This window comes from Furipterus horrens, unplaced genomic scaffold (assembly GCF_987537825.1).
Source record: "Furipterus horrens unplaced genomic scaffold, mFurHor1.1.pri manual_scaffold_7, whole genome shotgun sequence".
In the NCBI taxonomy this organism is placed as follows: domain Eukaryota; kingdom Metazoa; phylum Chordata; class Mammalia; order Chiroptera; family Furipteridae; genus Furipterus; species Furipterus horrens.
This window is the reverse complement of record NW_028327177.1, coordinates 37,246,969-37,260,468: the sequence shown is the minus strand read 5'-3', so window position 1 is coordinate 37,260,468 and position 13,500 is coordinate 37,246,969. Positions and strand designations below refer to the sequence as shown.

General features: G+C 35.0%; 1 protein-coding gene across 1 annotated transcript in view; it reads left to right on the top strand.

Moving 5' to 3' along the window:
• The window catches only part of CUNH8orf34 (chromosome unknown C8orf34 homolog), a 326,713-nt gene that overhangs the window by 293,373 nt on the left and 19,840 nt on the right, over positions 1 to 13,500 (top strand). The window contains 1 exon segment of the mRNA XM_090284894.1: positions 6,237 to 6,284. Within this exon segment, the coding sequence (XP_090141020.1) occupies positions 6,237 to 6,284 (48 nt within the window).

The window sequence follows — 13,500 nt, the reverse complement described above, 5'->3', positions numbered from 1 at the left end:
CTCTTTGGCATGATGAAAGGAGACACACAATATCTGGTTCTTTCTCATTTTATCATCTTAGTAACCATTGATACTTAATTTCAACACTTATCTATCCACTGGCAGTTTTCAAGTGGTGATATTTAAATTCTATGATTTCTTTTGTACTTATTTGTTGGAATGCTTTTGTTAAGAAATACTTTCCTTCATTTACTATTTGCTTAGCCAGGAACTCAGTTCTCATAAGAAAGGCAGTAAAAATACCAGGACTTGGGAAGCAAAAACTAATAAAAACAATTTTTGCCCTCCACAACTTAGAGTTAAATGGGAAAAGGAGCAAGTAACCAGTGAGTATAATAAAATAGGATATGTATTTTGAGGAAGATGTGCACAGTGTCAAAGGAGCACATAAAGACATGAGTGACAGGGACCAAGTAGGAGGCAGGAAGCCAATAGGTGAGTAGATCAGTAGAGATATACATATTTATCTACAAAATAATACCATTGCACTTTACAGTTGTATAACTCTTTGCAGTTTTTTGTACTCTTTTACACTCACAATCTCATATGAAACACAACCCTCCTGTCTATACTTTCCTTATGAGGAAACTCAGGTTCAGAAGAAAGCTGTGACTCTTCAAGATCTTATGGCTGATAATTGGCTGTTTTGGCACAATAAACCATTTTAGAAAGAATTAATGAATACTATTTTTTGTACATTATAATAGTACAATGGTAGTAATAATTGATATGATAAATTAACACATATCAGAGAAGACACACATGACTAGTATGATGAATAGTTCAAGGTCAAATGGATTTTTCTAAGTCCATTGACTAATGATATAATCTCAATCTAATTTTAAAGTCAATGCAATTCAAAATCATTAAGACTAGCCATCTATTCTTATAATCCCACCCCCTCACCCAGCCCTTCTCATGTCCGACACCACTGATGAAAGTCTCACTCTCCCAAACAAGGAACCTCTCATTATTAGCTTTGCCCTCCCCTCCCTTTTTTTTACAAGAAACTAAAAGAAAGGAAATAATTGTTTTTTTGCAGCCAAATAATCACTTTTCAGAAAATCACAAGCAACACTAAAATGTCTTAAATTATTAACATATTGACATTATTAGTAATAGTCATCAATCCCATAATTGTTCCTGCCCTTTTTCATTCTTTTAAGGTAACTTTTTAAGTCAGGGCATTACCACTAAAGAAACTATTTAGCAAAAATGGAAGAAAAGTGTAAATTGCTTTTATTTTAATTTAGAAATTGGTTATATGCTTGGTGATTGCGTGTTATTTGTCCTTTCGGAGGGAACAAATTTAGCTTCTGGTTCTGCCAAAGTTGCTGATTCCTGCTACCAATATAACTTGCAGCGTTAGTGGAACTTAAAGGCAGGGTGAATCATAGCATCTTATCTTAAAATGCCACTGTCAGTTAGTCTTTAACAATGCTAAAGCAGTCAAGTATCTTCTCTAATGTATAAAGGTGTCATTTTTAGAGAAAGATGGTCTTCAGTGATGCTATATTTATTCATAAGATTGTGGGCAAATTTTCAGAAAAACATTTTTAACTTAATACAAAAAGACATTGGGGGCAACAGAAATAGTATCTATTCATATATAAGGTCTGTCCAGAAGGTATCCAACCATGTACTATGAAAAACGGACTTTTATTGAAGCAGATACAAGAAACATTGTACATAGGACAGTGATGCCTCAGTCCCCTTCAAAGCAGGCACCTCTCACAGTTCTCCTAAACGCCACAAGTTGCCATCTCATATTTTCCTGAATCTCATCAATGGTCTCAGATCTCTTCCTTTTCAAAGGTGATTTTAGTTTGGGGAAAACCAGAAGTCACAGGGCACCAAATCTGGGCTGTTGGGGGGCTGAGTCACCTGGGTGATCTGATGTTTCACCAAACGACTCTGCATGAGATGTGGTGCATGAGCGGGCACATTGTTGTGATGAAGCTGCCAGTCATCAGTTGCCCATAGCTGCGGCCTTCTGAATAATTTGAATAATTTCTGCAGAGGAATGTTCAAGCTTAACACAAAATTTGAAGCAGCTTCATTACTATACTCACTTAGTCATTTTGAGCATGACAGCCACACAGTACGCATGCTTGGTCTATGGCATCTACTGCCCCCACTGACCAGTATAGTGAAGTTATCATTGTTCATGCACATACATTCCAATCCACTCTCCTTGGCTGCCAGGTTACATCAATGCCATGCAAACCATTCTCATTATATTAACAATGGCTGAACTTTTTCCAGACAGACTTCATACATAAGTCTGAAAACAAGCATAATCATTTATTGACTATATATGAACTTACCAAAAATTTCTGAGTTTCTAACTATGGCACCCAGTTTCTTTTCTAATTAGAAATAAATCACTGCCTATTCTCTTGGACATATTAGCTACCTATAGTGTTTGCTGGAGTTTGGAAAACTGAACTTCAGTCCTCCCTCATCAGTCACAAATTCAGTAGCTCTGTGTAATAACGCAGTTGTAAAACACAATGTATAACCATCCTATCAGCAGCAATATTAGATGGAATTATACTATCAAATTAGGAAATGATACATGATAATATCTTTGTATCTAAAAATACAGCACACATTTTCATGCATAGTATAATTGTTGCTCTTCATTGTAATCCAGTACTTCGGTTTCATGTATTTGCTCTGGTGTATCTGGAACCTTGCACAAAATTTTCCTTCTGTCTGATATGGGTCCTCCTTCTATTCAGCTTCTTATTCTGACTAATTGACTGTCTTGAATACTAAGCTTAAAAAATAATTTCCTCAACTTTTAAATCCCTCCACTTTGTCTTTTTCATCACATATATCCAGTGGCTACAACAGATCTCAGCACATGTGAGGTCTTAACACATGCTTGTTAAAGAAATAAAAGCTTATGTATGTTTTCCTCCTACTTATTCCCCCATGCTCTGTATTCTAATAACTTGTGTATTTGTTTTCTCAAGATGAACTTCTTAAGGTAGGGCTTAGTTCTTGTTCACCAATTTGTCTCCACACTAGCACAGCATGTGGCATACCATAGGTGTCCAATAAATTCTAGTAGAGTAAATAATGAGTGAAGTTTTATGAGTTCCTTGGGTTCAGAAATGCCTTGGCCATTCATATCGAGCTCCCGTCCTTTAATGGGTTCTAAATGCCTCAGGTACTTCTTAAGAAGGTGCTGTCTGTGTTAGGATTATTATTTAGTTTCATTTGAGAAAAGGTGGGGAGAAAGATCATTCTGATAGAAGTAAGGAGCTCATGGAAATTTCGTTGAAGGAAATTAATACCAGAGATCTTAGACATGAAATGTTTGTGAATAAATGTACTCTCCATGCAAATGAGAATCTTGATGCATTTTTCTAAGGATTAGTAAGAGATGAATTAAAAAAAACCCTACTGATTGAAAGAAGAGAAGCATGATATAGTGAAAAATGAAAATAGATTCAGGACAGTGTGTGTCTAGATCTACTTCTCTATCTAGGGTGTCCCTTCTCACTGTGAATATTTCCTTAACTGCAAAATAACAAGGGGAGTGACAAGAGCCTTGGTCACCGACAGCCCTGTTCCCATGTCATACGTTAAGCAGTAATCCTATCAGCCTTTTTTCTCTGAGTTTATAGTGTATTTTGTAATTCACATTTAAAACATTTTTATCTCAACTGTGGTTATATTTATATTCATGATAAGTGAAACCACATTTCAGGAAATACCTTTTCTCCCCACTCCCTTTTAAGGCATAGTTTCCATGTATGCTGACCTTTCCCTCCTCCACACGCCCCATCTGCTTCCCCTGTTGCCCCCTTCTCTCTCTGTTTTTCAAGGAAATAGCATTTGGATATTTTTGATTCATTTCCAGGTGATTAGTAAAATATTGTGTTGTTGGAATGACTTGTTATTTAAAATGTCAATTCTTTGAAACTATGAGAAAAGGATGACTGAAGTTGATAGCTTTGTGTTTTGAAAGGGATTTTATTTCATTAGCACCCCCAGCTGAGGATGGAAGAAAGATCAGCATTTCTGCAGTCTCATGTTGGAAATGGGGAACCTGAGGCAAGCATATTGAATCAAGCCTCTTGATTCTGGCCATCTCTTCTGACCCTAAAACTTAGACATCCTGATGCCTTGTTCTTGGCTTTGTCCACTTGGCCCTGTGTCAAGATCGTAATCCTCTCTGCAAAGTGTTTGTTTCCTCTGTACTTTTCTTCTACAGCCTTTTACTCCATGCTTCTCATTCATCAGTGCTACCTCGTGTCAGTGATTTATGAATGGCAGTTACAGCCAAACTTCAGTCTGTGTGACCTTTGAAACAAATGGTGTTGTTTGAGTGGCTCCTTTTCAATGGGGTAGATTTGGAAAGGACCTGCCTGGCACTGTCAGAAGAGGCAAGACTGAGAAGAAACCTTAGAGAAGACATAGTGCTTTAGTTACATTTGATCATCAGGAAAACCCTCAGTCCTCACTAGTCTTACCATAAAATTGCAAGTGTCCAGACAAATGAGGAAAACCAGTGTGCTCCAGCTCTAAAGAAACCAATCACCCTCCTGGGTGAGCATCTAGGGGCTGCTGTACAGCATTGGCCCACGGGTGCTCAGAGGCCAGCCACCCAGGCTGCAGAAGCTGGCCCCTCCAGAAAGTAGATCTGTAAATACAAGCAGTCTGTCACGTCATTCTCTTAGACACCCTGGCAAAAGGGGAGGGATTATTAGGACACAAAGGACTAGTTGGTCACATGGAAGGACCTACAGCATTTCTTCTAGACCAGTTGTCCAAATGAGTGGAGATAGTGTAGCAAATTTAGTCATAGAAACCAGTTTCTCTCAAGTAAGTTTCCAGCCTTCTCTTAATGCTTGGAATTAAATTCCTCACTGTTAAGGGGATTTTTATGGATTTGACTTTTCCTAGTTGTTTATCTTTTAGTTTAGTAGTTTATTTTTAGTTTAAATAAATTCATTGTCTTATCCATTGACCATCCTACAAGCTTGGAGCTTGTGGAAACATCTAAAATGTAGCATATTAATTTTTTTGCTATTGGAAACCATGATTTGGAAGAAAAGATATTATCATATCTAAGTATTTAGGAATAACAGTACTTTATTCTTTGCTTAATTTTGCTTTGAAATTAGCATGCTTTTTTTTTTAGCCCTCTCAAAGTGCTTCGTAGTACACATCACTTTTTTAACTAAAGTAAATTTAGATTTTTATGTTTTAAATTTTTTATTTCCACAAGGTGAAAGAGGGTTAGAGTGAAGTCCAGTCTCAGAAATACTCTGCTTAGCTCCTTGACTTCAAAGCCTTCACTCAGCACATCTCAGAATTCTTCAATTTGTGTATTAAATTGACCTAAGGATGTCTTACCTCGAGCCATAGTGAAAACGCAGTCAAATGAGATCATATAAGTAAAAGCTCTTTAAAAGTAAAAAAGGAGGAACCTCAAAGAGTTAGAAACAAACATAAGCTTATTCACAGTTATTTAGTTACCTTTTAAACACATATGGTCTCCTAGAATTTATCCTTTCATGGTATCTCAGAATTTATTTCCAAATGCCTCTGGCATGTAGGATAAAAAGATAATTTATCCAAACTAACAAGTTGTTTGACATTTTTGACTACCAGTGTTTGGATGAGTTTGCGATATATGTTTAATTTGTTTTAAATTTCAGTCATTTAAACCTCAGTGATGACTAGCATTCAATGAAGTGCTAGTAAAAGGCACAAATAATGGAGAATTAACTAATAACATACAAGTAAGGTGAGAAAGACTTTATATAAACATTTGGTAGAAGGCAGGTTAATGACCTGTGCTGTTTCCCTAAAATATTCTTAAATCTGTGTATTGGATCCTCACACACATTTATTGAATACAGAATTAGTGATTTTTTTTTCTGAATCTTATTATAAGAATGCATTTACAAAATTAATAACAAAATTTTATGCTACTCATTTAGCCTTCCATTCTAAGATTTAGTTAGCTACTCTAGGTGGTAATATGTTTATGTGAACTAAAATTATTTAAAAATTATACTGTTGACTTGAAAAAATATTATCTCCTTCACAGTAAGAATTTGCCAATTAGGTAATCTTATGAGCATCAACTGAGATGCTGGGGGAGCAATAAAGATTGAATATTGCTCCTAGGTTTCACACTTCTCCATGATTCTCTTCTTTTATCCTTTCTTCTCCTCCTGACTTTGTCAACCTCTCTTCCTCTTTGTCTCTAGGGAGAAGCCCCCAGTGGAGGACAGTCATTGAAAAACTACATGGAAGAAGTGAGTTTTAAGGTGGCCTTGGAACATAGTCTGAAAACAGTCTATCTATCATATAGGATGAAACCCTCACATGGGCTTTCTCCATCTCCCTGTAGGGTTTCCTGTCCATGCCCACTCACTGGTCATTCCCACAAAAACAAGATACCAAATAATGTTATAAAATTGTTTTTGTTCCTCGTTGGTAGAGGGATGTTGTGTATCAATTCATACCGAAAGTGAAGGTAAAAGTGCATAATCCTAGTGCCATCATATATTTTCAGTCATAAGAATTTGCTGATATCCTAGTAAATGAGAAACACATATTTTATATTGATTGGCCATACCTCACAAAATAAAACATTATCATTTTTCCTATGACAAGAACAATCTCTACCAAACAAGTATTCATTTATGTGACAAATGCTCATCAAGGATGTTATTTGTGCAATCTGTTAAGCAAAGTGATGTCTTAAAATGTACAGGTGTTTTTTGCTGAAAAACCATTTAGATTTCTGGATTTATTTGGGAGCTGTCCAAGGGTGCTCTGTGCCACATGATGCATCTTCAGGCTGGCTGCAAATGGTATTTGGGAACTTTCAAGTAAGCCAGTACATAGAATCCATAAAACTTGATCTGACACCAGTCCACAGTGGTCACTGCATTAGCCATCTGAATCTGTTGAAGGTGAAGGGAACTGGGAGACAGTTTGGTGATGATGTCACAGAAGTACCAAATATTAGATTTGAATATTGCTTCTCAGCAAGACAGTCTGTTTCTCTAAATATTCTATTATCTCATGCATGAATTCATTCAAAAAACGATTTTGAATGTCCTTCTGAATGAACAATGAGGGGGACCCTACAAAAAACTGAAATTATCTTTTGGAGGACAGGCCCCTTGTTGTACAGGGTTACCCCACTAGTTGAGTGTTCTAGGAACCCTTCTGTATCAGTGTACCAGCTGCATCATTGTGAGAGGCTGCATTTGACTTCAGTGAATTTTTTTTTGAAGGCTCTTTCAACGTGTTTGCCCATTCATGATGGGTGATTTATGAGCACACCTGCCCACACTGCTGAGTGTTCAGCAGTTTTTGACCAAAAATGCAGGACTCTTGAGCCCCACCCTCCGTATTCACCAGATCTTGTCCTGGGTGATTTTTGTTTGTTTGTTTGTCCTGATGAAAAAAGTCCTCAAAGGGAAATGCTTTGCTGATGTGGAAAAGATGAAACAAAAAACAACAGAAAAACTAAAAGGCATCAAAATTGACAAGTTCAAAAACTGTTTTGAGCAATGGAAAAAATGTCTCAATAGGTGTATTACCTCAAATGAAGAGTACTTTGAAGGTGACTGAAGTTAAACATGTAAGAACAAATGCACAATTTTTTATAACTAAATTCCACTTTTTTGCTGTCTCCCCTTGTATGTAGTTTATTCATTTATTCAGAACACTTAACCCATACTTAAACTCATTTTTACTTCCAGGTATCATTTGGATAGGAAAACCAGAGTACATAGCACCCTTTTAAGTCTCTAACATCTGGTTTTCATGCTTGTTTGAAGGTGGTTGAAGTTTTTTGAAAGGTTCATGGAGAAGGGGTAACAAAGAAAAGAAAGGAAATAACCAGGTAGATGTTCTGATCTCAGGTTAGAAAAATCAAAATATATGGGGCACAAAAATGGAGGGTTACAGCACCAAGTTTAAGTTTAAATTTCATCTTAATGAATTGGATACAGAAATTGAGTAGACTACCTCAAGCAATTAATGCTGCCAGGGAGAGGCAGACACTGTTTTCAATGTGTACACTAATAGAACCTACCTTTAGGATTCTGTGGTTGCTCAAGCTCTTGGCTCAGCATTTCCCACTTGCTGGTAGGGTCTGGCAGTGGTGGGCCTCCTCCACAGGAAGGGTGCCTGATGACCCTTGTAATGTGTCCTGTAGAGGTCTAGCACTGTGGAAGAAGGGGAGCATTGAGGTGCCGATATAGGAAATGGGCTGCATGCAGATGAGGGAACTTCGAAATCTCTCCTTCTAATTTTGTTCTTATCCCCCCGAAGATCCATATTTTCTCTGTCGTTACAAATGTGCGATCTAAATATACATGTTGTGTGTAATTGTAAATGCTTAATGTGACCAAAAGGCAGACAGTGTGTAGCTTCTCAGTGTGGTCCTCTGACTAGTAACATCATCATCACCGGGGGACTTGTAAAAAAATGCAAAATCTGTATTCTAACAAGAACCCCATGTGCTTTGTAAACACCCTACAGATTGTGGGCACAGCCCTAAAGTGTTTGTTCCAACGTTATTTATAGAGAGTAACTTCATACATCGTGGAAAATCACCAATTTTATATAATATAGGTAGAGGAAAACTTTATTAATAAATTTAAGAATTTTGTTTATTCATGTACTCTGAGGAGTAATAATTTTGGTTAATTGGGGGTATAAAATCTCTATAGTTTATGAGATTCATTACTTTCAGTTTGAATTTACAAGTATGTGCAAACTGCCCAAGGTAAACCTTGCCTTTCTTAGGAATTCAGTTTCACATAGTATTTTTATCTAATATTGGTTGATATGTAGCTTTTAGCTCTTTATAAAATCGATAAGTGATCCTCCTTTACAGTAAAACCATAAGTTTGATCTTAAATAGAGAACTATTGACTTATTAATAGTTTTTTTTCAGACATTAGTCATTGGGAAATATACTCAAACACTTCTTTATTGTGAACACGTTAAAAATGTGAGCCAAAAATGTTTTATTCTCACTTATGCTCTTATTTCACTTTTGTCCTCTTTCTTCATATTCGTAAAATCAGCAAACAATAAAGAACTGTATTTATATATGTTAGAAACATTGAAGTTAAAACTGAGCTGACAAACATTTGCTTTTATTTAGTTTACACTAAAACTCAAATAAACCATAGTGTTTACATTTTTAATATATTTAACATTTCTTGCTAAAGTTTGAACAACTCTTTGCAAATCAAAGCCTCTGTTTTCTTCATTTACTTACTCATAATTAGACAGAATCATAACCACATGAAGTTAGATAATTCTGTTTAGACCTAACTCAAAACTAAAGACATATTACAACCTCAGAAAGTAAAAGTAAAATGGAATTTCCAGTCAATTTTTCTATTGTTTAATATATTATTTTTCCAGAATAGATTTTATATTTTTGACCAAATATTTTTTTAAAAATACAAGATATTTTATAATAGTCTACTTTTCCTGATCTTTAAAATGGTTCAGAGAGTTTTTAAAAAACAACATATTCTTTACTTGTAAGGCTCTTAATAACTCAAGGGAGAAATAAAAATTTTAGTTTTTGGAATCATAATATCAATATTCATTTTATATATATTATATATATATTATATATATATATAATAAATTATCAAAGTCAAGTACTTCCAAAGCCTTTTGTAGAGAAACTAGTCTATTTAAAATATCATATTTCCTAGATCAGTAACTGAGAAGCAACATAGTATACTAGTTAAAAATCCCCTAATTATTGGAGAAATGTATTAATTTTAATATTTATATATCAGAAACATATTGTGAAATTAAATGGTTGAGAAGCTATGAAGAACTAAAGACTGAAGTTTATGGTTTTTAAAATTTTTTAGAGAACAACTTATAGCAGTTCTTCACAAACTCAGGAAACTGTTTGGTGGAGGCGACATGCACAGGAGTGTGAACTAGCTCCAGGTGCCGAGGGGCAGCTTCACAGTCTCTAAGTGAGTCTGACAGGAAAAGGAGCCTGTGAAACAGCAGCCCTTTCTCAAATCTGTTGAGCTTGGTTTTGCCAGCTGTACCAACTGAACTGGAAAGGGGATCAATTCAATGCAGCAAAATATCTTAGAATCACTTCTCCTGCCAATTTTATCTGTCATTTTTTCTGTGTTGTATTCTGTGATTGTTAATGCAATGAAGTTCAACTATACTTCTGAAGGCGTGTACATGACATTATTTTCCTATACTATATGAGATAACTTACTTTTCATCAAGCACAGGGACTTTTAAAAAATTGAAATAATTATTATTCAGTATCATAGTTTTATTCCACTTAGGGAATTAGGAAACAGGGATTTTTTTTCAAAGTAACTCTAATTTGTCATTAATATTCATTAAGAATTGATACATATTAAAATATAACAATTTTTTAAATTTATAATCAGGTCTCTCATACAGATATAAAATGAACACGTCAAAGATTTATTCAACTCATTAATTAGTGAGGGGACCAGTAAGATGTTACAATCAGTTCAAAGGAGATTTCAAACCTTCACATAGTTAAATAAGGAATGTTGAAATGAAGTTATACATAAGTGCAAAAACTGAGAAAACTTATTGATATCAATAGGATAATAATTTCATTTAAATAGACACAATTTGCATTTATGTAGACAAGAATTATTTACTATGGTAATTTTTTATAAAATACATAGTTGTAAAATAGCTCAAAGTCAATGAATGACTCAGAACATCCATCAAATCAGATAGATGGAAGGGCATGCTAGAAAAATTGTTACTGGTCCCAAACCCATGTGTGTGATGCTCTGAAAGGCCAAAACTCAAAACTGATCAGAGTTTGGAGTGAGGAAAAGTTTATCGATTGAGAAGTTGGCAGTCAAGAAGATGAGAGTGCCAGCAGTTTCTGAAATTCATCTTAAGAAAGTTCAGAGTTCTGGTTTCTTTTATGTAAAAGAAGGGAAAATGGGAGGGGTTGTTTTTGTAAAAACTAAAACCTGAAGCCAAATTTCTCCGATGATTAGAATGTCTAAAGTGGGAACTATTAACCTGAAGACCATTGGAACAACATATGCCCGAACAAGATGGAGTCAGAGATACTGAGCATTTTCCTGTTTTACAAAGTGACTTAGTTTTCATTGACTACATTCATAGTGTTCCATTCATTTCACAGCCTTTTACAACTTTATCCCACAATATCCTGAGTGAGAAAAATCCACCAAATGGAGTGAGTTAGGAAATAAGATGGAATACAATCTCAATGCATAGTATAGTGTGGCAAATTTGTCAAATAAATATGTTTTAGAAGCTCATTTATTTTTATAATGTTTTCCACATTCTACCATACTTTTTCTAACTTCATTATTGTTCCCTTTCTTTTCTTTTCCCAGAAACTTATAGTTTCCCAAATTTATTACCTCCCTTATTAGGTTTTAATCGCCCTTTTGTAATCCTCAAAAGAAATGAGCTACAGAAGTATTGTTAGCATAGGTAGCTAGATATTAATAAAGAAAGACAATAATGGGAATCAGACATTAAGAAGCCTAGAGCTAGAGCTAGAGCTTCACACACTCCCTAGGGGATTGCAGCATTGCCTTTCCAAAGGGATTAACACCCTCCTTCCCCACTACAGGGAGAAAGGACCAGCTTTCCAATCTCCCTCGGGAACTGCCAACCTAGCACCAGATAACCAGATTATCCGGGAAGGAGGAGTGGAAATTCCTCTTCTGAGTGCATGCCCAGTAGGAGTTAAGATGTCATGGGGAGGTGCTTCTACTATGAGGCATACACAGTAAGAACTAAGATGGGGACCATTGGGGCTTGTCTGTATTGCTTGGGAAAGAATCAGATTTGATAAGGGGCATTACCCCCAGAAGATCTAAGAAATAGATTGGATAATGGGAATACCCAATGTCAGCTCTTGAAAGATTGGGAAGTTCATTGGTTAGTTTGGAAGGATGCCTGATCTTTCCCAAGTCCAAAATAATATAATTAGCCTAACAAAGTCTCTCTCTGTCTCTCTCTAAGAAATTAATAAATACAAAGTTATTTCCAAACTTTATTCATTTAAGTATGTAAACTATATATGGAGAAATTAATTTTAATAGAAGTAGAATCTTGATTCTTTGTCAGCAGAAGCAGTCTATTTAATGTTCCTAGAGAGGAGTGTAATTCTGCTGTGCTTTTATATGCAACATGCATCAGGGCTCCTTATTTTATAAGGATTCTATGCTGATAAAAGTAACATGAAAGTGATTAATCCTTTTTGAAAGATGGAAACTAATATTTTGTGCATTAATTTCATTCTTAACCAAAGGGAAAGTAATATTTACTGCCTGAATTTAAGTTTCCATTAGTGAAAATTTGACCAAAGGAACTTTTTTTCCCCTCTAAATATGATGAAGTTTCAGGGCCACACATGACATAAATCCCTGATTGATCGCATTTAGAGAATCCAAAGAATAAGCTACTCATGTGGAATAACAATACTGTTGAACTTCATAAAGCACTTATTCTTTTAGCAGATAGAATGATATGTTGATACAAGGCTTGCAACTGTTTTCCATATGACACATGTCACTATTTCCCACCACTCCTAGTCCCCGGACATTTGCATACTTATGGTGAAAGTGTTTTGGTACAAGGATGAATGGAATTTCTTCTAAAAGCAACCCAAAGTACTTGCTCTGGGAATCTTAAAGAGTTTGTACTGTGCTCTGACCCAGTTAAAATTCCTGTAAAATTTTTTTGAATAAGATGGCAAAAAGGAACATGTCAGCTGTTGTTTTTAAAAATATTCAAGATTTTAACTCCTTGACCCCATCAAAAAGAATTATAAGTAGTCTGATGGGATGAACTTTGGACAAACATTGACATTGATAAAGGAAACAGGTGCATTACCAGCTGTATTCAAGGGAAAACCAAAGCAAAATATTTAAGAGATCTATTAATAGTAATATTTGTACTATCTCTGCAATTCCAACAACTCATCATTTTAAAGTTCTTCCTAAACTACATATTTTACTGAGCTAATGTTCCATTTGTACTTTAAGTAACTTGCAACAAAGAATAATTGAATGCTTCTTATATTGCCCATTAGTAAAGTCATTAAAACCAGTAACCAATTGGTAGTATGGCTGAATATTCTGGACTACTGTGGGCAAAAGTAAGACAGTTAACTTATTAATCATTTCTTCTCTTATGAAGACAGATTTTAGTATTTGGGCCTAAAAGCTAATTAACCAAAATACCTTTTAAATTAAAAACATTTTTTTCATGTTTCTTCTAAATTTTTTTAAAATAAAAAACTCTAGCTATTTGATATTTACCTTACAAAACCAAAGAGCATCTTTCATAGTTCTTTAAATTTTACATGTTATATTTTTTAAAAACTGAAGAATGTGATTTTCCATGAAAAATGTTGAAAATTTACTTCTACTGTTCTAGATTTGGCCACTGAGACATTTTTCAGTTGACTTCTTT